General features: G+C 39.0%; 1 protein-coding gene across 1 annotated transcript in view; it reads right to left on the reverse strand.

Moving 5' to 3' along the window:
* The window catches only part of LOC117461155 (multiple epidermal growth factor-like domains protein 11), a 147,348-nt gene that overhangs the window by 59,665 nt on the left and 62,830 nt on the right, over positions 1-24,853 (reverse strand). Inside the window, exons 6-10 of the mRNA XM_034102917.1 lie at positions 12,516-12,762; positions 9,318-9,438; positions 8,596-8,732; positions 5,384-5,596; positions 4,123-4,297 (exon numbers count right to left, since the gene is read on the reverse strand). Of these exons, the coding sequence (XP_033958808.1) occupies positions 4,123-4,297; positions 5,384-5,596; positions 8,596-8,732; positions 9,318-9,438; positions 12,516-12,762 (893 nt within the window). The remainder of the gene's footprint in view (positions 1-4,122; positions 4,298-5,383; positions 5,597-8,595; positions 8,733-9,317; positions 9,439-12,515; positions 12,763-24,853) is intronic.

Genomic DNA, 24,853 nt, shown 5'->3' on the forward strand with positions numbered 1-24,853 from the left:
TTTGATTTGTACTCATTGTCATTGTTTCTATGTATCTTATCTTGCTCCGTAAAGCACTTGCATGAAAGGTGCTATATATATTTGAGGTTTATTATTAATCCGCAGAGAAACTAACTTAGTGGAAACACTCAACAAAATAAAAATGTTTCTGAGTAAATGCATTTACAAGTAGTTACATCCCACAGCTGCTAGTATCCCTCTAACATCCTTTAGATAGTAATGGCAAACATAGAGACATCCATCTATCCTGAATATGTGGAGCAGAGGATGTGCTCTATGCAAAAACTACGCTGGTTAGTTAATCAAAATAGATGTTTTTCTTACAGTTCCTTTTTAGTTAGAGCACCATGCTATGCTGATGCAAAACAATCAGACTCTCCAAACGGCACAACCCTGTGGAATGACCTTTTAATGATCAGAATGTGACCAAACTAAAAAGAAAGCAGTACAAAGCTCTTATGGGCAGATTTCCACAGACGGCACTCAGACACCTGCGAGTGTGTTGGAGTTCACCGGAGGTCACTGGGACGCCCTGGTTATTGAGGGCATCCTCTCCGATACCTGGCTCAGAGCTCAGAGTCTTTGAATATTGTATCATATCTTTGCAACATTACAGCTACAATCAGAGTGAATAAAAAAAGCATATTCAGGGACTAAAGGATTCATTTTAAAGTTGGTAAATCAATTTATTAAGCCCACTGTACATAAAAGATGTATATGATACAAATATATATGTTGACAATGTCAGATAAGCCAATTTACCCATATTACCATATTAAGTTACAGTCAGTTTTCTGACATTTCAAAATATTAAGCTACGTCCGACATCACATCACCGACTTCACATCCACCAATTATGGTATTTGAAGAGCGTCTATCCCCAAATAGGTTCGCTTTTAACAAAAATATCCCCTTACCCACATGTTTTAGTTGCCTCACGTTCATGTGTGCATTGTGCGGATAGGGTTATGTTTTAGGTCCTAACCTAAAAAGAACGATTTATAGTTATGTGGTGTCAAGTCCTGTGGTGGCTCACTGTCAGAGAGTTCTTAAACAACACATAAATAAATACAAAGTTTGACTAAACATTTTACTTAATTTAGTTTTTCTCTAATAAAGAGTACACAATAAAGTTCTCTTGTGGAGTTTTTTGTGTTTCTTTAGCATTACTCACCAAATTAAATTGTGTCTATGTTTTTTCAAAAGTATTTAAAATCCTGCATTGTTGCATCTATGTTAACTACAACTAGATGACACATTGGTGGATTGTTTGCCACCATGGGGAGAACTGTATCCTGTGTGCGGAAACAATTAGGGACTGCAAATAACATTTCTGACAGTATCTAGATTACGTTTTGTTGATATTTGCAGGGTTTACATTTTCTGATTTAGAGACTTCAGATTTTTGGAGAAAGCTTTCTGTAATTCTTTCCTTTTTCCTGAAACCAACACAACAGTCTGTCAGGGTATACGACGCATCAGTAATGTTTTCTAGATTTCAAACCTTGGCTCAGAGCTGCACCGGTTTAAAGATATCGATCAAAGCTGTCCAAAGTGTTGACAATACCGGAAGAGATTCTGTTTAAAGTTGTCTTCCTGTCCTCACAGTGACACATGCGGCGAGTTATCAGCGCAGCATAAATTCCCTTCAAATCAATAACCCCTCAGATGAGAGCAACATCTATCTGCGTTTAGCTGCTATAAACCAAACGGACATTCAATAACAGCACACATCTCACTTCTATCTGCTGAAAATCCCTGATATTCTTAGTCCAATTATCAAAGTCCCTGTCATCTCCCTGCTCCTCCTAAAGGTGTCTGATCTCCGCTCAGTCACTGTGAGATCAGGGAGCGCAGCAGGAGGGCCGGCCACAGTGACACACACAGGCAGACGCCACACACACTGACATACACTGATACAAGTCTCTTTAATATTAACTCTAGCCTGGCCCAAGTCTAAAATTATTATTTGAACTTGCCTCCAATTAATTTAACATTTTACTTTGAACGTTTTTAACCTCAATATAGGTCGAGTATATTATGTATTCAAACTATATTGTGTATTTGAACTGAACTGTGGCCATCATGAAAACAACAACAAAAGCATTATAGTTAGTGTAAACCATTGTCCCATATTTCCATGTACAATAGAAATAATTGAGTAACACCCACACATTTCAAAACAAAATACCTATTTGAAATACTGAGTGTATCTGCTGGAAAAGCAATTATAAGGAAATGTCTTAAACTAGACATCAGTAGATGACGATATGATACTATAGATTATGTTTTTTTTCTTCGTTTCAGGCAGGGCCATGACTCAACAAGGCTAGTCATAGTCTAGATGTGTTGCAAACTAAAAGACAAACATATTGGCCTAAAAACAACCTCCTTGGAATAAGTGTGGACACAAGTGCAAATGAGACATTCGCCCAAAGTTACTTCAAAAGTTGGTCTCACAATGAAAGCTAAACAAGTCCACACACACACACACACACACACACACACACACACACACACACACACACACACACACACACACACACACACATGCCGAACATTGTTACAGAGATCTGGATAAAGTGACTCCCCTCTCACCTGCACTCGTATTACTGCTTACACACACAACATTGCCCTGACTTCCACGCCCTTTCCTTTAAGTTGACCTACATGATGGGGTTGCACCTGCAGCAGCTTTTCTCCATTACAAACCGTGTACTGTAAACCTGCAGAGTCAACCGCCCCTGATAAGTTAACCTCAGCATGTTTCAGAGCATGTTCTGCACCTGCTGCCGCAAAACATGTGCACATTATGTTCACATGATGGCTGGAACGAGCCTCAACTGAATCAGGCGCCATTTCTTTTTTATTAACAAAAGGATTTAAAACTTCGGGATGTATGACTCCAACAGTTTGACAGTGTGCTTATTCTCACATGCAGTCATGTTGCTTCAATCCTGAGACCCTGCAATCAATTTCGTTCCTCTTTTACCTTTTGATGTGCTTCGTTATGTACTGTGTAAGGCACATCATCATCATCATCATCACCATCATCACCATCATCATCGTCATCATCATCGTCGTCATCATCATCATCATTCCTATGTAAAAAGTAATATCTGTTCTTTGGAAGGATGTTATTTTATTTATAAGTCTTAAAGGGATTATTATACAATGTGTGAACTTTATTTTGTAGACGTTCAAAATATACATTTGAACCTTTAAGGGCTTTATGGGAAATCCTTTTGCTTGTTTCTCCCCATTTTCAACTGTGACATGTCTCCATGCTTTAATGTTCAAAAAGCTTTTTATTTTTCTCATACTGCCTGTGCTGCAGCACCTCTTCTCACCCTCTGTCTGAAACCAGAGCCCAGTCTGCTCTGATTGGTTAGCTGGCCGGCTCTGTTGTGATTGGTCAACTGCTTAGAGATGTCCCGTCCCTTAGCCTATCACATACAATATGTTGGAGCGCTAACCAACAGAAGAGTACGTGTTCCATAGTGATGTCACTGTAATTAAAGTAAACAACGGAGTCCAATGGAGGCGTTTGAGGCAGGGGAGAGAACTCCCAGGAAAGGGAGAACACCAAAAATCTTATTTTTTATCAGTTAACCAATGTCAACTCAAGGGATATGTTATAAAGAATATATATATATAATATTATTGAGGGACCTTCAATTATTACTTATTATTAAAAACGTATTTCAATTATATGTGAAACATAAACAAATCTAGACCTTTTTTTATTGCTTGAGGTGGATTTCTGTTTTAAACTGTTCATTTAGAAATGTAATGCAGTATTCAGGTGTGATGGAGACACATCCGTTTATTTTTATTTACTTGAATACTGTTTGAATGTTCTAAGGAAAAAGATAAAACATTTTTAACATTTCCTTGCCATTTGTTCTTTAGTGCCTGGTCTATATTTGCAGTGTACATATCTACATCTGCTGCAATGTAGACTGTGCATTAAAGGAGAGTATTCAGAAGCGATCTCATGAAACACCTGCATCTGGATGTTAATTCAAAGTGTAGAAGCAGATTAGAATGACTTAGCCAATTGGAAAGCTTTCCAGCATGAGATATAAATCAGCGGGGTCATGTTTGTGTTTGAGCACTTACTATATATCCCGGGGCACACATGCAAGCCCCGGCCACACCGTCACAGTCCGCTCCATTGGCACAGGCACACAGCTCTCGGCAGCCCTCGCCATAGTAACCTGACGGACAGGTGTCGTTACAGTAGAGTCCCGCCCATCCCGCTGCACAGGTGCACTCCCCCGACAGAGGGTGGCAGCTGAGAGGGAAAGAGGTTACAAGTTAGTCCTCTACATAGTGAAGTGAATATTTGAGTTTGCATGTAGGAAAAAAAAAGAAGCCATTTTTTAGCTCTTCCACATTCTGTTATACTACACATATTTTATTTTTTATATACATTTTTGAATGTTTGTATATTTATATCTCTTGTTAACATATCCTATTGTTTTTCTTTATTTTATTTTAAATAAGTTGTTATAATAGTTCTATATGTTCTCCTTTTGTATTACCTAAATCCTATTACTGTGTTTATAAATAAGTATTCTTATTATACTCCAAAGCAAATTCCTAACTCGGCAATAGACCTGATTCTGAAAGTTGTTGTCTTGTAATATATCTGGGAATTACATCGAATACCTTTTTTGGATGCAATTATAGGTCTTTCCAAAAAACAGCCGTTAACAATTATTTAATTTTTTAAAAAAAATATGTGAAATGCCTTTGGTAAACTATATAAAAGAACATGTTAATATTATTATTATTGTTAATTATTTGTATGTTTCACAATGCAACATCACACACATCTATTTAGAAAATCCTACTTTTAATTTAATTTGTAAGACATTTCAAATGTATTATTAATGACTTTAAATTCAATCCCTTTTGAGACTTTTTAACGATTTGCAGAACCCTAAATATGCTACTTCAGCTTCTTCCAAGACGTTTTTCCCCGCTGAAGAGGTTTTTTTTTGTAAACAACCAACCAAATAACCACAGAGGTCTTACTGTATATCTTGTAAAAAAAAATGGATCCTGCGAGTCGGGCTGCTGCTGGTTTTCACACTTATTTCCCTGATAATTAACATAAGATCCAGATGATCAATCCCTAGAATCCTTAATGCTGTTAACACACGTAATTAAAAAACTAAAAAGTCTATAAATGTGGCTTTAGATTTGGTTATAGAACTAGATAAAAAGTACATTTATGACAGCTTCAGGCTAACAACCACAATACTGACTCATTACGGGCACTTGAACAAGCAGTTCCTGTATTCCTTCTTTGTTTGAATACATACATTATAAAAGCACAGCAGCTTTCCTGCTTCCTTGACCAGCAGTTCAGTACCTGAGAGTGTTTGCAGTCTTGCAGGGGCAGTATTTGTCGCAGATGAGTCCATAGAGGCCCGGGGGACAGAAGCGGTCCTGGCAGCTGGGGCCCTTGAAGCCCTCGTTGCACAGGCAGGCCCCGTTGATGTGGTAGCACTTGGCTCCGTTCTGGCAGTCACACTTGTGGGCACACTGCGGCCCGTAGGTGCCGACTGGACACTCGTCCTGGCATCTGGGGGGTATACATATAATAAAGGGGGAGTGGTGAGGAGCGGTTTGAAGCATATGGAAGGTTGGTTTAAATGTGAGTGTTTCTGGGCAAACATGCCAAATGAGAATGACAAGCATAAAATAAAGGCCCAAGACATGTTTAGTTGATAAGTCATTTTTCATAGATTTTTTAATGCTGAATGACTTATTTTCCACAAAGTTATGAGCATGTCTTTGATCAACCCAAGATTTAAAGCAGTGCTTTTGCATGATCCCTTTGAGGAGCATCTCACTTTTAATGTCAAATAAATCAAGTTGTTGGTTTGTCCATTAACATGTTCTACATTCAAGGACAGCCATGGTGCTTTTTGTATTCAACTCTTTGTAATAAAGCAAAAAAGATTGCATATTATTAAGTTTGAATGCAGTACTTAAGAGTTGTGCTTCTGGTATTATGTTCGATACCAGAACAAGTGTTATTATAGGTATTACATACCGGTAATGGATTGGGCTTGTCAGTTAGAATGCTAATTTTGGAAGATATCTCCAAGACTCTTATTAAAAAAATTCAGCACTGTAGCCTCTTCTCTTGATAATACGTTCGTTCTAAAATTCTCTCCATTGTTTACACGTTGTACTTTTTCAAGACATTACCAATTCATAGAAGGATCGATCCTTCTCCCGCTGCTACCTGACAGGAAAACCTGAGAGGTATCATGCCACAGTGGCAGAGAGCTCTTCTTATTCCCCCACGTACTCTCACACCATCATAAGGTCAACAGGCTACCACATTATGCTGGGACCCCGAGTGGTCCTTATAATGAGTACCACTGAACACGCAGAACTGCATTGAACAGAAAATGTTGAAGTTGAAGCCGCACCTCTCGGCTTCATTCTCGACACGTCCACGAGTTGAAACCATTAAGAAATAGACAAATCACTCAATTAAACTGGCTCAGTGAGGAGTTCTGTATCGTGTCACGTTTAAATCATGCAGACTTCCTCAGGACTCTTATCTCGGCTAATTCCATTAGAACGTGGACGGGGCGGAGGAGAACTCAATCTAGGAATTATTCCGTGTAGGCTAATTCACCTGTCTGGGGCCTTAATGAATGGAGGTAATTTGGCTCAATTGAGACTAAAGATGGAGAGCGAGAGAAAGAGAGATAGAGAGAGTGGGAGGAGGCAGCGGTGACCAGAGGAGAGGTTGGACTGATTTATGAATTAGCATGGGTTAGTTCTTCCTTAAAATGATTGTTTTTCTCAGCAGTTTGCCTTTATCTGATTACTTACAGTAGAGACAGATAGAAGACACAATGAGAGAGCAAAGTGGACTAACATGCAACAAGGAATTGAACTTGTAATGCCCTTTAGCCTCCTAGATCAGGGACACACACAGGGTCAGGGTTAGAAGTTGACATTTTTGAAACACTGAGGTGAAGTGTCAAGAGTCCTCCACCAAAAACTGTGACAAGTTCACTAAATGTTTCGCTAAAATATACTGTTGGTCCATGTCATTGTTGGAAAAAAGGATACAGATCCTTAACGTAAAGTGCCCCTATTACGCTCATTTTAATATTTGTATATTTTGTGCGTCCACTGTAACATATTTAGATGCTTTAATTTGCATATTATACTACAGTAATACCAAACTGTTGATATTACATAATGTTCTGAAATGTTTTCTATCCCGGTGTTTTACTATTTGACTATATATGATGTTTTTTATTAATAATACTGCTGCATTAATGTGTATGTAGCATTTACTGCTGTAGCTTTGAAGCTGTCAATTACGAAAAATGTAACTTTAATGAGCTTACAAAAACATCCCTGTTTTTAGCTGGGTGTCGATGCACTTTCCAGCTGGTCCAAGAGGCTTTTTAAATAGTTTATTTAGCTTAAGAAGTAGGAGAATTAAGCTCAATCCAGCATGTATTGACTTAGGAGCTGACAAGCTACATTAGACAGGATCTACTCGACAAGGAGAAGATATGGTCTTCGATTGTCGTCGCTTCTAATAACGCTGACTATCGACTCGTTTAAACTATGTCCTTAGGACTTTCCTTCTGTGAAAAGAGGGTAATCGTGTGAAATGGTAATCATCACAAAAATGCACCTCGTCAGATAATTATATTCATACAGTTGGGAATGCAAAGATATGGGGCTTTTCTGGCGTTACCTTTTTGCTACTCTGAATTATATTTACCAAAGGTGCAAGATATTGATTTGTTTTGCTGTGCTAACAGAACCAACACACCAGTTGGTCTCTTCAAATCATTGTAATAGTTAGATTAAAAACGGTGTATTTAAGTTATAAGAGGCATGTTTAACCCAAATACTTTGAATTGTTTTTTACTGCGTATTTAACTTACCTATCTCTGAATATCCCGATGGGTAGCATTCATTCGCACAAGCACACCGTTATCTTTAGCAACTACCAACAGGCTAACTGATTGTCATGCCTTCATCCATAGATGACCGCTTGCTAAAGCAAATGTGATCCTGAAGATGTTATCTGATTTGATGGATTGTGTTGCAGTTTGTTTAAAAAAAAACAAATCGGTCAACTGTTTGGATGCATGGTGAAATTATAGTGGGTACCTTTATATAACTTTAATGCCAAATTCTGACACCAAAATGATTCCACACTGTGCAAACAACATGTTAGAATGCTGCATTTTATGTAAATACCAGCTATTACTAATTTAGTAAACCATGCAGTATTTAAAGAAGCACTCAGGCTTGGTAGAAACATCTCAAGTGCTGTCAAACTTTGCATTTTATACTCTACATAAATATTTAATACTAACATATTTACATTAACACCAACTGTAGCGCCTTATGGTTTTTATTAGTTTCCCCCTCTGTACTTACAGTTTATTATATATCCCGCTGTGAGCCCACATTCATCTTTCCTCCCCGGTGAATTCTATCAATATCTTTAGCTGCAACAAGCTAATTTCCCAGGAGGGGTCCAATAAAGTTTTCATACGATTGTATTAGTCCACTTTCCCACTGTACCTCTCTCCGATGTAGCCTGCAGTGCACTGACACTGACCGCTGATGTGGTCACACAGGCCTGCGTTACGACACGTGCACTCCTGAGAGCAGTTGATGCCGAACGATCCGAACGAACACGGCTGTGCACACACCGGACCCTGAGGAGGAAAAGGTGATGAGGATACAAAACCTAAGAGGAATAACTGTGTGAAAAAAACCTCATGTTAACATTGCTTGCTCAACACATTTGAGTAGCAGTGAATAAACCAAAGCCATGTTTTAGTTTTTTTGTGATCAAAATATAACAATTCTCATTTTTTCAGTGTTTACATTTGTTCTAACATTACTAGCCGTACAATAAATGTAACTAAATAGTCTTAACCAGACATGAAAAAGACATTCTGATTTATTTTTTAAGACTATCGAATATCTAAAGACAACCTCTGACCAAGTTTTCAGGATGACACATCATTTACTTACTGGAAATTCAAAATCATCTTTGTGTCATACCGTAATCTGTTATCTTTAACTGCTTATTATTGATATTTTCTTTCAGATAATTGAAGGACCAGCCTAGTTAAATGCCATTAATGAGGCTTTTCTTGCCATGGGTGTACATTCCACTTTTTGACGTAAAGAATGGATGCCCAAAATACAAACGTCATATTTTGGATTAATAAAATCCCCATTAGTTGAACTCAGATAAACATGCACATTAGCTGGTTTCTGTGCAGATGTCGTACCACCCATCCTGCGGGACAGGAGCACTCTCCGGTGACGTGATGGCACGCTCCCCCGTTCTGGCAGGGACAGCGCTGCTCACACAGGGAGCCGTGTTTACCTGGAGGGCAAGGCTCCTCACAGCTGGAGGGATACACAGAAGAAGTTCAAATGTAAAAATATATAACATTGAGTTTTCCAATCAAATAATGTATAGACATAAGAATCCCTCCCAATCATCCCTCATGACCAACAAGTAGAGTGTGGTAGGTAAGACTGTTGGATGCTGTTTGTACACATAGCATTCAGAGTGACAGGGTACAATTAATGAGACAAAAGCAACGAATCACAATAACAAAACATGTCAAGTTTCATGGCAGGAATGCAGCCGAAACACCTGCTTTATCCTGCTGTGGCCTGTGTGATATGGGAGTGTAGGAATAGCTCAGGCTCGCTCTGTCAAACTGACACACCGGAAGCATCGCACATCAGTCACTCTGCACAGATCAGAGGTGAGAGAAAGACAGGGGAAACACTGAAGCGCATACAACCAACATTGATGTAACAACTGGTTCTTCGTGACTTGGCATAGAGGGTGAAGAGTCCTGGTATCAGGGGCCAAGGTGCGTGACACAGTGATGGCATTTGAGCGACAATGGACTCCACACTGCTATTTGGCTCGCAGAAACATTTTAAACAAAAATGTCAAAAATATGAAGAAGAGGGCTGTAGGGTCTCTAGATAAAAAAAAAGCCACCAGACACGTCAAGTGGGTCAAAGATTATGATTGAGAGGGATTCTTTTTTTAATTAAAATGCTGCATATTACACAGTGGCGAGCCGTCAGGGCCCTCTAGGCCCTCTGTGAGGGCCTAAGATATTCTAAGAAATAATATTTGAAAACATTAAAAAATATGTTATATGCTTTTGTAGTTATATTTTTCATTAGTTTTACCAAAATAACTTGATTTAATTGTGTGTAAAATAATATTTCCTAAGAAATAAATCCTTCGAATCTGCCTGTTCAGTTTCTGTTGGAATGTGAAGAGTTAAATGCCGTCTTTGCGAGTTCTGTGAAGACGGGAGAGCTTGTTGGTCCCTCTGTACATTCACAGAGGGCCAGCTATAGTAACTCAATGAGAGAGTAATGTCAAATGACAGTACAATTGACCAATCATATCTTCCCTCTAAATGGGCGGGCTTTTTTTTCGCGGACTTTATGACAGGTTCCGCCTGCTGTGAGGTCTATGCAAGTGGTGCAGTGAGGCGTCCTAAAACCCGGAAGTAAGCTTCGCTCGGATTCCCTCGACAGAAAGCAGTGGGATATCTCCATAGGATTTTGGAAAATAGCTGGAAATAAGGTCTGTGGAAAACGAACCTGTTAGATAAATGCACGTTTTGTTCAGACGGATAATATCCACATGTCTACCCTACTTTTTTTATTATTATTATTATTATTATCGAATCATAAATCTAATCGATAGATTTATAACTAGCATAAGTTCGTTCATGATGGCACACTTCAGTGATAGTGATGACATCGTTGCGAAATTATTAACCGAGTCATTTTCAAGATTGAGTTACAATGATAAACTGGAGTGGCAAAGGATCAGCTGAATGACCCGCAAGTGCTTCATCCAAAAGGACAGGAGGATGGACTTTGTGTTTAAGTGATTTATCATCAAAGGTAGGCCTAAGTCATTTTCAATGCGGGCCGCCGTGCCGACTTCATGCATTTGTAATTGTTACTTGGCTGTGGGTGCCCTGTCATGATAGGTGTTTATATAAATGGTGTTGTTCTGTGTGGTAGAGGGTCGCTGTCATTGATGCGTTTTGCACCCCGGACCACTGTTTTGATATTCCGCTGTGACGTAATATCTCTTCTTTTTTTCGAGGGAAGGGGGGTCAGAGGGCCTAGGTATAAAAGTCACGGCTCACCACTGATATTACACCTATAATGTCAAAGACAGGAGAGAGATAAATACATCTGAACTGACAAGGTAAGATAATAACCAGAGATTAATAATAGAACAGATTTGATTGTAGTCATAATGCAAAAACATAAAAACAATACATTACTCCATTTACTGTGTCACTGTAATTAGCAAGTTATTAAGAGAACTCACAATTGACATAAAATGATTGTGTTTTCTAAACACTATTATTTCTTAATTTTACCTTTATAGTTTTTCTCAATAGCTTATTTTTTTATTGTGCTCTAAAACTGCAACAGCAGTGATCGCAACTTCAAATGCTTTCCTGTTTTTACTTTTTAATCATTTCAAGTCTTGTTCCGAAAGAAGAGAAAGTGTTTTTGCCCAATTACCGTGTCAGGGGTGTGGGCTTGAGGTCAGATGCACATGTGACATGAGTTCTTTATTAGCCATAATCAAGCAGTTATTGTAGCATTACTCTGCATTAACAAACTCTGGAACTGCAAGGCCATTCACTTGACTTTTTCTCTCAATAACCTCCTAATACGTATTGAGAGTCTATATAAACATGTCTATTTAAAGAGGTTCTCGTTTCTTCAAGGCTAAGAATGCACTGCCTAAAGTTGGTGAAACATTTTCAGCGGACACATTTATTTCGTGTGTTAAGGTTCACACAGATTTCCTATTTCTATTTTTTGAAGCCTGCATCTTAAAACTACACAGATTCATATGAAGAAGAGGTACTTTTAGAAAAGGGAAACGTTATTAACAGTCAAACTAATAGTGAATTTAAGTTATGAGGAAGATTTCACTCTGGAAGAGGGAACACTTTCTGAGTTAGACATGTTTAAACTTGGAGTTAATTGGACACTATTGAACACTTCAAAATAGACCATAGTTATTAAGTGTTTTTTTTAAATGTTATAATTAGAAAAACTGAAACGTTCTGCTGAAGGAAGATGATATTACTCTTTAGCATATCAAAAGGATATATATTTTAAAAGAAAAATACTGTTCATGTAATAAAACCTACTAATTTAGAATTGATGTTATGTATTTCATGACCTCAATCATAAGTTACCATTAGCAGAACATTTCGATTAGGTCTACCTTAATAATGCATCACACAAATGAACTAATACATCAAGCAGTCACATATTTATGACATGTTGCCTAATTTCAAAGTTCTTCAATACTTCATTAATTTAATTCTGCAAATCACTGCATCTGAAATAATGAAAAAGTCCTTGAACACATGGAGAATTCGGAGGGAAACACGACTACTCACAAGGCCCCGGTGTATCCGGGCGCGCAGAGGCACTCTCCCGTTTGATGGTGGCAGGTGGCGCCGTTGAGGCACTGGCACTCCTGCAGGCAGTCCTTGCCGTAGAGGTTGTGGTCGCACGTCTCCTCGCAGCGCCATCCCTGGAAGCCGTCGGTGCAGATGCAGGCTCCGGTGATCGGGTTACATCTGGCCCCGTTGCGGCACTGACAGCGGTTACTGCAGTGGGGCCCCCAGAAGTCACTTTCACAGCCTGGACAGAGAGGATCATGTGGGATGTAAAACTGTACGAGTCCAAAAGGAGGTCCATCTACAAATGAAGTAATCCACTTGAGAGTGTTGATGTGAGGTGGAGCGGTCAGGTGAGATAAGACAAAGAGAAAAGTGAGGACAGGACCCGTATTTATCACACTTTAAAGAATTACACTTAACAAATCTCTTGAAGATAACTTGGATTAAAAATGTTCTCAGCTGAAAGTGAGACAGACTCATTAATCAAGTGAGTCACTCCTACTTAAGAAACATTTTAAAGTAGATTGTAGACAAGACCATGGACTGCATTACGGAAGTGGACTTCCTCATTGGTTTCTGAATGTGGCATTCTGTGCGTCCCTGTTATGGTTTTTCGCGCCAGAGGTGATAATATTTATAAACAGGGACAGGGATGTTTTTAGTAACCGGAATGCCAGGTACAAAAGCATAGCTAATGCTAAGCTACCAGCTAACGTTAGTGTTTGGCGCTACAGTGCTTCCGTTCTGTTCTCCTTTGGAATGGGATACGCTGACCCATCATTTGCAAAATAAAAGGAGAAAATGCCCTAAATGATCCTGTAGGCAAGGAGAGACAAAATAACACAAACAAATGAGAAAAGACAAACTTCAGTCCATACGCCCCCAACCAAGTATTGGCCCCAATCTCCATGCCTACTGGAAATGAGAGGGTTGTAACCTACACTAAGGCACCTTGAGCCCTCCTTTGAGGAGAGCAGACGTGGTAAATCTGAAGACAGCCATAACTGTCAGCGAAAGGCGGCGGCCTGAAGGATCCTGATCTGCAGTTCCCGTAAAGCAAACGGTCATTAGTAAACTCTACAGAACATTGATGTTTTCCCAGCTGGTGTAAGATCTTTTCAAATCAGGAGATACCTTCCTGCAAGCAAGGCAGATAGACTGTATTTATATAGTGATTAAAAAAACTATATACACCGAAGCACAAAAATAGAGTTGAAGGAGACTCAGAGGTTTCAGCTCATCTGGTGCTTCGGAGGAAAGTAATCTATAGTCTTGGTGCAGCTGCAGTAGAAATCCTGTCTCTGATGTTGGTTGCTGGTGGAAAAAACATGTTCTTTAGTTTTAAACTTTTAAGTTTGGTTTCATTAAAACCGTAGCAGCACGAATGATGTGTATTTCACAAATCTTAATAAAATCATATCCAATTTCCGTCAACTATGCTGGCTTCGTCAAATCTTCTCTATACTATATATTTTAAACAAGACTTGTTGCTGAATTAGACAAACTAGTTATTTCACAACTTTTCAGCAAAAAAGGACCAAAGTTGTAACCCAACAAAGTGCATCATCTTTAGACCAACATTTTAAGAATAGCAATAGAAAAGTTGCACGGAAACAGAATGTTTTGATAAACCTTACTCAATTCCGCCAATGGGAATTCGTTTTTCGGGTTCGCAACCTCTACTTCTAACTTTCCCCCCGGGATTACAGCCATTCGTAAAGTTAAGCCCACCTGGCATAGCCCAGTTTATCTGCACCACAGAGGTTGATGGAAGCATGCCTAATACTCTTTATCTTTTGCGACATCTGATTGGAAACGTCAATAGTTTACATCTTCATATCTTGACTTTAAAGTCGAATGTTCTGTTCTTGATGCAGTAAATATGTCATGTCTGGCCCTTTAATTGAAAATGTTTGCAGCATGTCAATCAGTGTATATATATAAATTACATTTTTGTAAAGTAACCGTGTTTGACAGTTCTGTAAGTCTCAGGAACCATCAATCACACATTTATAGCAACATTTAGCAGTGACTGGTTAAGCTGCGCAGAGTTGCTGTTGATTTCTCTTTTTCATTCAATTACCATTTAGTAATTCTTCATGTCAACAACCGACTAAAACACGATGAATCCCTTAACATAGTGTTAGCCTGAAAAAACTGTATGTGTCCTTATACCCATATTGAAACTATTATGATGTCTCTATGCCTGAAGATTTGTTACCCCATCTTCGAGTCTGGCAGTTTAGCTATAAGCACTATTGCCTTGTGACGTCGTCGTACAAATCAGTTCATTTGAAGGCCTCAAATATTTGCCGTATCCTGAAATCTACATGTTTTGAATCTGGAAGGAAGTGATGACAAGATATCCTTTCTTCTTCTCCGTCCTTTTAATGACACTGATGAGTAGATGCTCATAATCTGTCTTCAGAAAAATACATCACAGGTCTTTAGGTGGACAAATCGCCGGTATAAATCAGAACCCGGAGACATGCGATGAAAACAAGTACAAAAGACGAGACATTTTTATTGTGTATTACATCATCTTAAGAGAACATCAATCTAAGCGCTATTAGCTTTTGTTATGTGCTCACAGGGTGAACTGCACTCTCCAGAAGGGAAGTGAAGTACCCAGTGGCTGATGGCCAAGAGCTCTGAATGAACGGCTTTGAAAACCCCTGAAAAGACCCTGACCAAAGCTGTCCAGACTTAGTGGACTTTCTCTCCTGAAATGTGGGTGGTACTCTAACAGATATGTTAGTGTTAAATGTTTCATCAGTACTGTGGTGGACGGTACTCACCCTCGCTCCTTCTCAATCTTCCTCTAATGTACCCTCTCTCGCCCCTATCTTCCTTCCTCTCCTCCTCCTGCCTCTCTCTCAAAGAGGGGACTTCTCTTTATTTCTCCTCACTAGTGAGCCAGCATCGTCAAATCCTTTATCCTCTCACAGCCTCAATTATTCAGCAGCAAAGAGTCCAAATCAAGTGACTAATGACTTTGATCAAGAGTAGCTCGCTGGCACTAAGCAGAACTTTCTGCACTAAACCAAAGAGCTGCATGATATACTTTGGCATGGGTTTACTCTTTGAGGAATATCTCCAGGTTTGTATTTGGTGTTGTCACTCTTTGCCAATAATAAAAATGTACTGCTGAAGCGCCACCAATCAGATAACAGCTGTACAGTATGTAGTGTCCCAAGCTAGCAGGGGAAGTAACCATAGAAACGAAACTGAACTGGCTGTCTGCATATCATGTGAACGCAGAAAGAAATATTTTATACCACCCTCATATATTAGGAGTTTGTATTTAATCTAATTTGTTAAATCATAGATGAGTTAGCCTTGCAGAGCAAAAGGACCAGATGCAGAGCCTCATTTATTAAAACATTGCTTTTTTTTATTCATATATAACAAAAAAGTACAAGTTGTGTTTATTGGGACTTAAATGGATAGAACTTACAGAACCCACCGTAAGTCCTCCAACTTTTTAGTTAATTGAGGAATACCCAAGCTGTTAATATTTAATATAAATTTGCTCTTGTAACCTACACGTACAGTAAGGTGATTTACATTAGTAATAATAATAATGCATTACATTTTTTATTAGGTGCTCAAAGAGTTTTCCACACATTACACATATTAGACATGTAAGAGTCATTACTGCGGACATTACCCACAGGAGCAAATGCGGGTAAAGTGTATTGCACAACGGCCTGACGCAGTGGCGGCCGAGGCGGGATTCGAACTGGAGTTCACCAACGCCCCTTGACCAACGCTCTAACCACTGCGCCAAAACCACCCCACCCCTTAAGAGTGAAAAGGAAAATGTGTAGCCTTTTGAGTCAAACCTCTACAATACTTGTTTTAAAATCTTAAGAGGAAGCTGGGCAGAGGTACCATAAAAATTACTTTTGAAAGTTAAAGTCAAACGCAATTTAAGGTTGAATAGGAATATAAACGATTATATCACTGCATGTAAAAGGAAGCCTAGAATTATTGCAAAAAACAAAAATCAATATAATATAATGTGGCAGCAGGGGCGGGTAGTTGAAGGATTTTAAAATGGTTATTAACTTATTATAGACCTAAAGAATGTTTTTTTTCATATTTTGTAATAGCAAAAACTCTAAACACACTCCCCTATAAAAGTACAGGCTTCACAACAGAAAAGCTGTTAACGCAGCAATTAGTATTTCCAAAAATAAAATCCATTAATGCCTGTACTCTTCGCACTTACAGCACATACTGAAATATTGATGTATAAAACTTCCTTTTTAATTCAGGGGCTAATTGGAAGATCCAAACACAGACCACCCTCCTACGCAGATGAAAAATAAAATGTTATGTGGCTCCTTTCATTTTTCTTTCATAAAATATCAAACCTCACTTTCATTCTGCAATTACTGACCATCATTTAACATGAGAGGCTTTTTGTATAGCCTCAACTGGAGGAACAGGGTGGGGGGGACAACTTTCTGTTTTTAAAGAATAAAAAAAGTACTTCATAATGAGTCAAAACAAGAACCACACTTTTGCTTCATGACTCGTTTCCACTAGTCCATCGATTGATGTGGCATCCTGCTTAAGCGAACATCTGTCAACCATCTTACACCACTTACAGCCTGCGTTGAATCAGCGTGTACTGTGTAGCCAATTGAAATGTATTTCCATTGAACATTGCTGTAAGAACTATAATGACCAATTAATGACTTTAGTTTGAATTACAGTATTTTATTTCATGTCTTTGGTAAATGGATAGATAATATAATAATAATATATAATTCCACTTTACATTGGGCCTTTGTTAAGTATCACAGTAATAACTTTCAATTTATTTTCTTCTATAATGATTTAAATTATTGGCTTTATAATCTACTTCCACTAATCACTTAAAGGTCACATACAGTATCATGCTATTTGTAGGCAATAGCATACAGTAGGTCTCAGATATATACAAATATATAGAAAAGATGTCTATGAAGTGTTTTGCTCAAAATACCCATGCCTCATATCCCTCTATTTCACTTCCTGCTGATTCGGGGTATAAAGCTTTAAAGAAAGAAAGAAAGAGTGGGCGGAGCTTATGCCTGCTCATGCGGGAGAATTCTACCGGTAGATACTGCCGTAATGAAACACCATATCATGTTCAAAACCACATCAAGGATTATTTCTGAAACAGTATGGAGCTCAAATGCTTTTTCTCTTGCAGGTTTTACCACAAGGTGAGTTCCTTTTTTTATCCTGATTTTTTTGAGTGTTAGCGATGCTTGCTAATGTAAACAAAGACCATATTACATCCTAAACATGGCCCTACGTTCTGATAGGGCCATGGGCGTAAAGCCAGCCCACATTTCCGATATTACGTCATGACCGCAGCAAATCTGGATCAGCTCCGCTTTACCCCCGTTTTTAGAGATTTGGGTATGGAGGAAAAGAGAGAGGGTTTTATTTTCTCACGCTGCGTGAGTTCCCTGACACACTGGGGACACATATTTATGTATAAAAGACATCAAAAAGTGCATTTTGCATGATAGGTCCCCTTTAATGGCCTGAAATATAATAGGAGGCGGATAAAGGAAGTCAGACAGGCCTACTTTAAGCCTAATTGTATTGATTCACAATATGAATTCATGATAGGTCAGGGGTGGCCAACCAGTCAGAGGTTAAGAGCCACATTTGTTCTATGTTACTGCAAAGAGCCACATCAAACACACAGTCACTGATAATACGCTTGTTTCAGTTTTTTCTGGAGACAAGATTTCAACGTCACTGATGCATTTTTGTGGCATTGGGATATATATTGTTTTAATCCTCTGGAGCAGAGAGAGGAGCTGTGAATTATTGATTAATGCATCAGTGTTTCTTAGGGTCAAAAACACTAAACTCACAACTTAAAATGAAAGCGTTTAGTTTATTTAATAAAAGAGCACATGTTCAATGTGAAAAGTGACAGTAGTTATAGATTATTTGCAATTTGGTGCTATATATATATATATATATATATATATATATATATATATATTTAAAAACAAATTCTATATTTTTTTTTAAACACCTTGAATTTCAGGGGGGGCGCGGGGCTCCGTTGGCAGGGCGCGGGGCTCCGTTGGCGGGGCGCGGGGCTCCGTTGGCGGGGCGCAGCGCCCCTCCAAGACAATGGTAGGGGAAACACTGGATAGTGTTTAATCAACGATAGGTTTCCCCCCCCTCAAAGGTGATTGGTTCACTGCATCGCAGGTATTATTGTGATTGGCTCTTGGGCCACATCAAAATTAGACGCCTGTCATCCTCTCATACTGACACCACACATACACACGTAGGGAGAGCCGGGACGAAAGTAACACGGGACGAAAGTAACACGGGACGAAAGTAACACGGGACGAAAGTAACGGAGCAATTTTATCCGAGCCCAAACAACTTTGAACGGCCAAATTACGTCAGAATTATCAGCATTCAATACTTAACAGACCTACTAAATATCAGGTTTAACTGTCAGGAGTAGTGTTGTCACGGTACCAACATTTTGGTTTCGATACCAAGTCAAGAATTGCGATTCCGATTCTTTTTCAATACTTTTCTTAAAAAAAGGGAAACAGTCTTAAATGTAATTATTAAACAATGAGAACAATAAATAAATGACAAGAATTCGCATTAAATACAATTAATATATTTCTCACAGACAGGCCTCGTGGTGTCCTAGACTTGCCCTCACTGTCAGAGATATAGCTAAAATACTTCCATATTTAGCTTCTGGCGTCTTTTTTGTCAACAAGCCGAGGCGCAGCGGCAGTTGCACTCCCACTTGCAGCCATGCTTCTTACCATAGGTAATTGTTGCATATATTTGAAGTAGTTCAACCAATTTGTTTAGTTTAGAAGTGCAATACTACTACAAGTCACATTGGCAGTTCTTTATACACTCGGCATAATGGGGTCATAATACATTCAGTGCAAACTACATTATACCAGCCGTATCCTGTAGAGAAATTCATTTTTCAAGCAAAACCAAAGGACATGATATGATTATGCGCTTATATAAAACTTTCATAGAGTTATATTCTACCATTGTGTTGTATTGCATGGTGTTGTAAAGGCTTGAGAAGTGCCTTAAGGTAATGTGTGGACACTTGCTGTGCATGGCTGATTGATGTCGTCATTAAATCCTCTGCTGCACCTACTTTAAATGCTGTTCTCTCGTCTCTCCAGCCATTCGTAAGAATACAAACAATCCTTAAGGGTTTCACTATACCACTTTTTCATGACACAGGCAGAAGTTATGCAAATATAATAATCATTCATTAGTCATTACCAGGTGGGACTGAGGTGGTTGAGTTGTGTTGCTTTCACAAAAGTGCCATGTGGCAAAAATATGTCAACGTGAATGTCTAGGGCTGTGATCACTTGAGTGTACAGGGATCTGTCTTCTTTAACTCTTATTCAGCCATTCAGTGTAGTATTAGCAGAGGAAGTACATTTCCTCTACCTGGTTATAAACCAATTTTGGAAGGCATTATTGTACTTTTTACTTCACTACATTTATTTGACATTATTTAGAAAATAAACGTATTGACATATAATTCTATGTTAACATATCCAGCAAACGCAAACAAGGTAATTAAAGGAGCAATATAATGTTTTATAAGGTTTACCAATCAAAACAGAACAGGGTAGCTAACCAATCAGAGCAGACTGGGCTCTAGTTTCAGACAGAGGGTGTGAGTATGAGAAAAAGAAATAGTTTTTTGAACATTAAAGCATGGAGACATGTTTTTCCACTAGAGGCATGCAAAATACAAATATGAAACCTGAAAATGAGCATAATAGGGCCCCATTAAAATGTGTTCCACCTCTATCAGCTGTGATGAACACATTAATCCTATAATCCATTTATTTAGGCTATTATACTCTGAAATGGGCCATTAAACAAAAGCGTACATTTACTTTTGGTAAATTGTGATACTTTAACTTGAGTAAGATTTTGAATGCAGGGCTTTTATTGTAACAGTTTCATTTTTATTTCTAATTGCTGCTTTTTCTTCAATATGTTTTCTTCTTCCACAACTAATCCTTAACATCAGCATTTAGAAATGTAAAATGATGTGAACATGCATACCAGTGCAGCCAGTACTTTGTTGCACAAATACCATATTTGAATACTGAGCTACAACGGAGTAGGGGGCAAGACTGTTCACACTATTTCTACTTGCATACAAACTTTTTTAAACTTCTTGCACAAACACAAAGCCGAGAACGAGTCTGCTGTTCCATACAAAACCTCTCCAGTGTTAAATTGGTATCGAAAACATCCTCTTCCACCTGCCCTTAGCAACCACAGACATCTGCATGAGTGTTTTACATGAATGAAACCCAGTCACAGGGTGGGCCATAAGGTTATACTAATTACATGGTGTGAAATAAAAAAAAAGAACAAATAAGCTATTCACTATTCTATTCACACACACCGGAGAGAAAAAGAACATCTGCAATGTGCTCTTGACTGCTTTATTTATCGGCTGATTGAATCAGAATTATTGTGTCGGACAAGAGAAAACACAAAGGGGAACATCGATTGTTGACTTTTAAAGACACACTAGAGGGCATTTCACACACACAAAAAAAGGGTTATTTGGAAGAATCAAAGTAAATCTGGGCACAGATATTATTGAACTTCTCATCCTATAAAACGAGATTTACAATCAGATCTTCTGTTCCCTACATGATGAGAAAATTGTTTTCCCATAAAGAGGATGCACGCGCCCCGGTGGGAGGGTGATGGATGAGCAGCCTGCCGGGACGGGACCGATGGGGGAATACCCTGCCAATAAGTGAGGCGGAGGGATAGTGCTGAGTGGCCGAAAACACAGCAGCACTCTGACTGCCACCGGGCCATCTGTTGATCTATGGAGCACCACCCACACTCATTTGTCTTGGTTCTGCCCCGCTGATCACTCAGTGGGTTGGTGGGGGGCCTGACTGTGAGCTACAGTGTGGTATTAGTGGATCATCTTTAGTTCAGTAGATGCAAAATTGTTGTTAGCAATAACCAATGGGTTCAGAGATTGCATTTCAATAAACATGCCCCGCCTTTTTTGCTTTTGACCAAACTGTTAACTTGCATACAACCAAAGACCACATACAACTGAATATTACTCAGACAACAAACATAAACAAAATCACTTCTGCTACCAAAATCTTGTCAAACAAATCATATGACATTTTGTGCTTCATGCATTGCTGCAGACAGAGAAAAGGTCTCGTATACTCTGAACTTAGAGCCGCTAAATGGTTTGTTGTAGGGATGAATAAATGATTATAAAGCTGTTCTGTCTGTCATCAAGCTCCCCTCCAACATTTCAGTCAAGATGCTGGATCAATGCGGCTGTCAGCCAATGAACGCCTTCTCAGCTGCACTCACAGCTTTTGTTGTGCAAAAGCCAAAGTACTATCCATTCAGTACACACTCACACACAGCCTCTAGCTTAATTCATTCATTTTTAATTCAATGCCATATTTGTCAAAAACCTATGGAACCGGGCAAGAAAAACAATCTGCAGGATACTTGTTTTTCATGCCTTCGACGACACCTTTGGTGATAAGCAGCCCCCGCTTTGGTGTTTTGCATTTACTGCAGACGCTGGCTCAATATAATCTATTATTAAATACTACGGTCTTATTTTTATCCCAAACAAATTGCTATTTCCATAAAAACAAAGACGATAACTTCCTATAGCAAAAAAAAAAAAGAGAGCTGAAAAGCAAAGATTGTTTTTCTAAAGAATCTATCGGTGGACCATTATTGTATCTGTGCTGGCTACAAAATGAGTTTTATTCATATGAAAAAAAGATTTGAGGTGCTGCAAATCACACCCAGACTGCTTTTAACTCAAATGTCCCGAAGGCTCATTTAGAAAGGTCAACAGCGGAGAAGAGTCGCGCCTCTGGAAAGCGTACAGTCATGAGCCAGGAGTACATTTATATTTCCAACAGCTCCCGGGTATTGCCCAGCAATGCACCACTTTATTTAATGCCACACTGCTTGCATGAGTAAAACTATTTCCATCAGCACACTGTTAGACAGCCACTGTGCACATTCCCCTGACAAATGAGTAAACAATACTTTATAAAAGCAGCATTGTAGGTGGCTGCTTTTCTTCAGAAAGCCAGTCTCACCTCCAAAGGAACTGATAAAAGTCGCCTATAACGGGACTCTAGATGTTTGTGAATTGCTTTGGAACGCCCTGTCAGGAGATAACTATGTCAAGGTAAACTGAGTTATTAGGAAACGGCTGACCGATATACAAACACGCACGCTTGTGTTTAATTCAGAGCCATTGATTTCCTATTTCCAATTAATAATTGTAATTAGTGGCAGCATAGTTCAGGCTGCACGGGACGCGGATCAATGAGGGGGAGGGCGATGTTGGAGGACAGGCCAGATGGATGACACCATTTACTGCTCGAAGGCCAAGTGTCAGTTTACTCTGACACTGGCTGCATCTGCTTGTGCGTTCAGGTGATTGAGTTTTTACAGATTTTCCTTTAAAGAAGCGAGTTTCATGTCGAGATAATAAGCTAAGAAAGTCAAACCTGTGTTAATCAATACATGAACAAAACAGTCATTTCAAGACCTTTAGATAAACCAATTAGATCATCAGTAATTCAGGTTCAGGTTTTGTATTCATAGCTGTAGGTAGATTTGGTTTGAAGTAAAGCAACTAGAAGTGCACATTGTGAAACATGTTTTAAACAAGACAGGCAAGAGAAAGAAACTAAAGCTGTGTCTGCTAAAGCTAGAAACTAACCAATCCATTTCTAATTTCAAGAACCATCCGCCCTTCTGTCTGTTCGTCCAACCCACCAACCAGTGGCAGGGCAATACATGTAAGTCTTAACTGCTTCTTAGCTATCTTTTTCCATATTGTTTTTAAATTCTATATAATTTCTTTCATTAGCAGTCGTCAACAACTTAGCCGTAGAGTGATGAATGAGATGTGGCAACATTTAACTTGATAGCTAATGTTGGACTCGTTCAGGCGTAGTATGGGTTGCTTTCTTGTGTGGTAATTGCCTTTTAATGATCTCCCTTTATGCAAACGTGGGGCATACATTTGAGTTCAGGTCTAATGGCCCTTGGCAGGTGGCTGTCCTCCCACCGACACGCTGAAAAATATAAAGAGGTGAGAGGTGAACATCAGGCAGCTGATGGCGCCATTTGGCCGAGGACGGAGGTCAACCATCATCGTAGCGCGTTACAGCGGATACCGATAAGGTGGCTATCTTTCTTGTCTTCATCTAACTGAGTAAAGACAATAAAGAACAGTCCCATCTTCTACTTACTTTAGATTGTTGAGATACTTGGACATAATAATTGTAAACCGAATAGAGTGCTACAGTAGAGCAGTGACCTGTTTGATACAGCGAGATAATCTTCACAAATAAAAAACACTATGACTTTTGAAGCGGAAATGCATTCACCAGGACAAAAAGCTAACATTGGACTATGAACGAACAACGCAACAGTCATGACATTACCTTTAGTATTTACTGACATATTCTAAGCAAAACAAGGAACCATTTCCTGGTTTTAGGACTGATTCCTGCAGCACCATACTGAGGTATTACTGTAACACAAGTTGATATGGGGAACGTGTCATCACACAACAGAAATTCACAAAGGCTGCCAACAGCATCTCAGGGCACTCTCAGACACACCCCACCTTCTGCTCCCCCCGTACATGAGCATCAAAGAACCCATCCTCCTCTGCTGTTCCTCATGCTCCTTCACCCTGCTCACTGTCTCCTAAAAACTTAAAATAATGCTTGCTGCCACCAAAATCAATGGTCTCGCACTCCCACAACCCTCACACTCACCATAGCACAGGACCCCAGCCTCCCCATTAACTCACGCTTTACTGTGTGTTGTAGAAAATTATCTATGGGTTTGTCTTGAATTACAACACTGCCATTAGTGTAAGATTATTCGGTCTTCAGAAGTTGTTTCCAGAAGGGAAATTATGAAAGGTCTTCAAATCTCCAAAACAAACGGACCCGGTGATGATAAACTAGTTAAAACACTAAAGAGGCATGTTTTACAAGTGTTTCTCCATTGTGGTTCAGCAGACATAGAAGATGCAAGTTAACCTGATAGACCCCAAGCCTGATTTTCAGGTCTCAGGCTCGAAAATGACATTCCCAGAACAAATGACCATATCTTCCCTTCTAAAAGGGAAACATTAATAATCTTTTTTCTCAAAGTAATGATAAACCTGTGAGTTGGATGTAGAAAAGTCAGAATCAATATAGATGTTTTTTATTTTAAAGAAAAATCAGATTGAA

The sequence above is a fragment of the Pseudochaenichthys georgianus genome, chromosome 3 (assembly GCF_902827115.2).
Source record: "Pseudochaenichthys georgianus chromosome 3, fPseGeo1.2, whole genome shotgun sequence".
NCBI lineage: Eukaryota > Metazoa > Chordata > Actinopteri > Perciformes > Channichthyidae > Pseudochaenichthys > Pseudochaenichthys georgianus.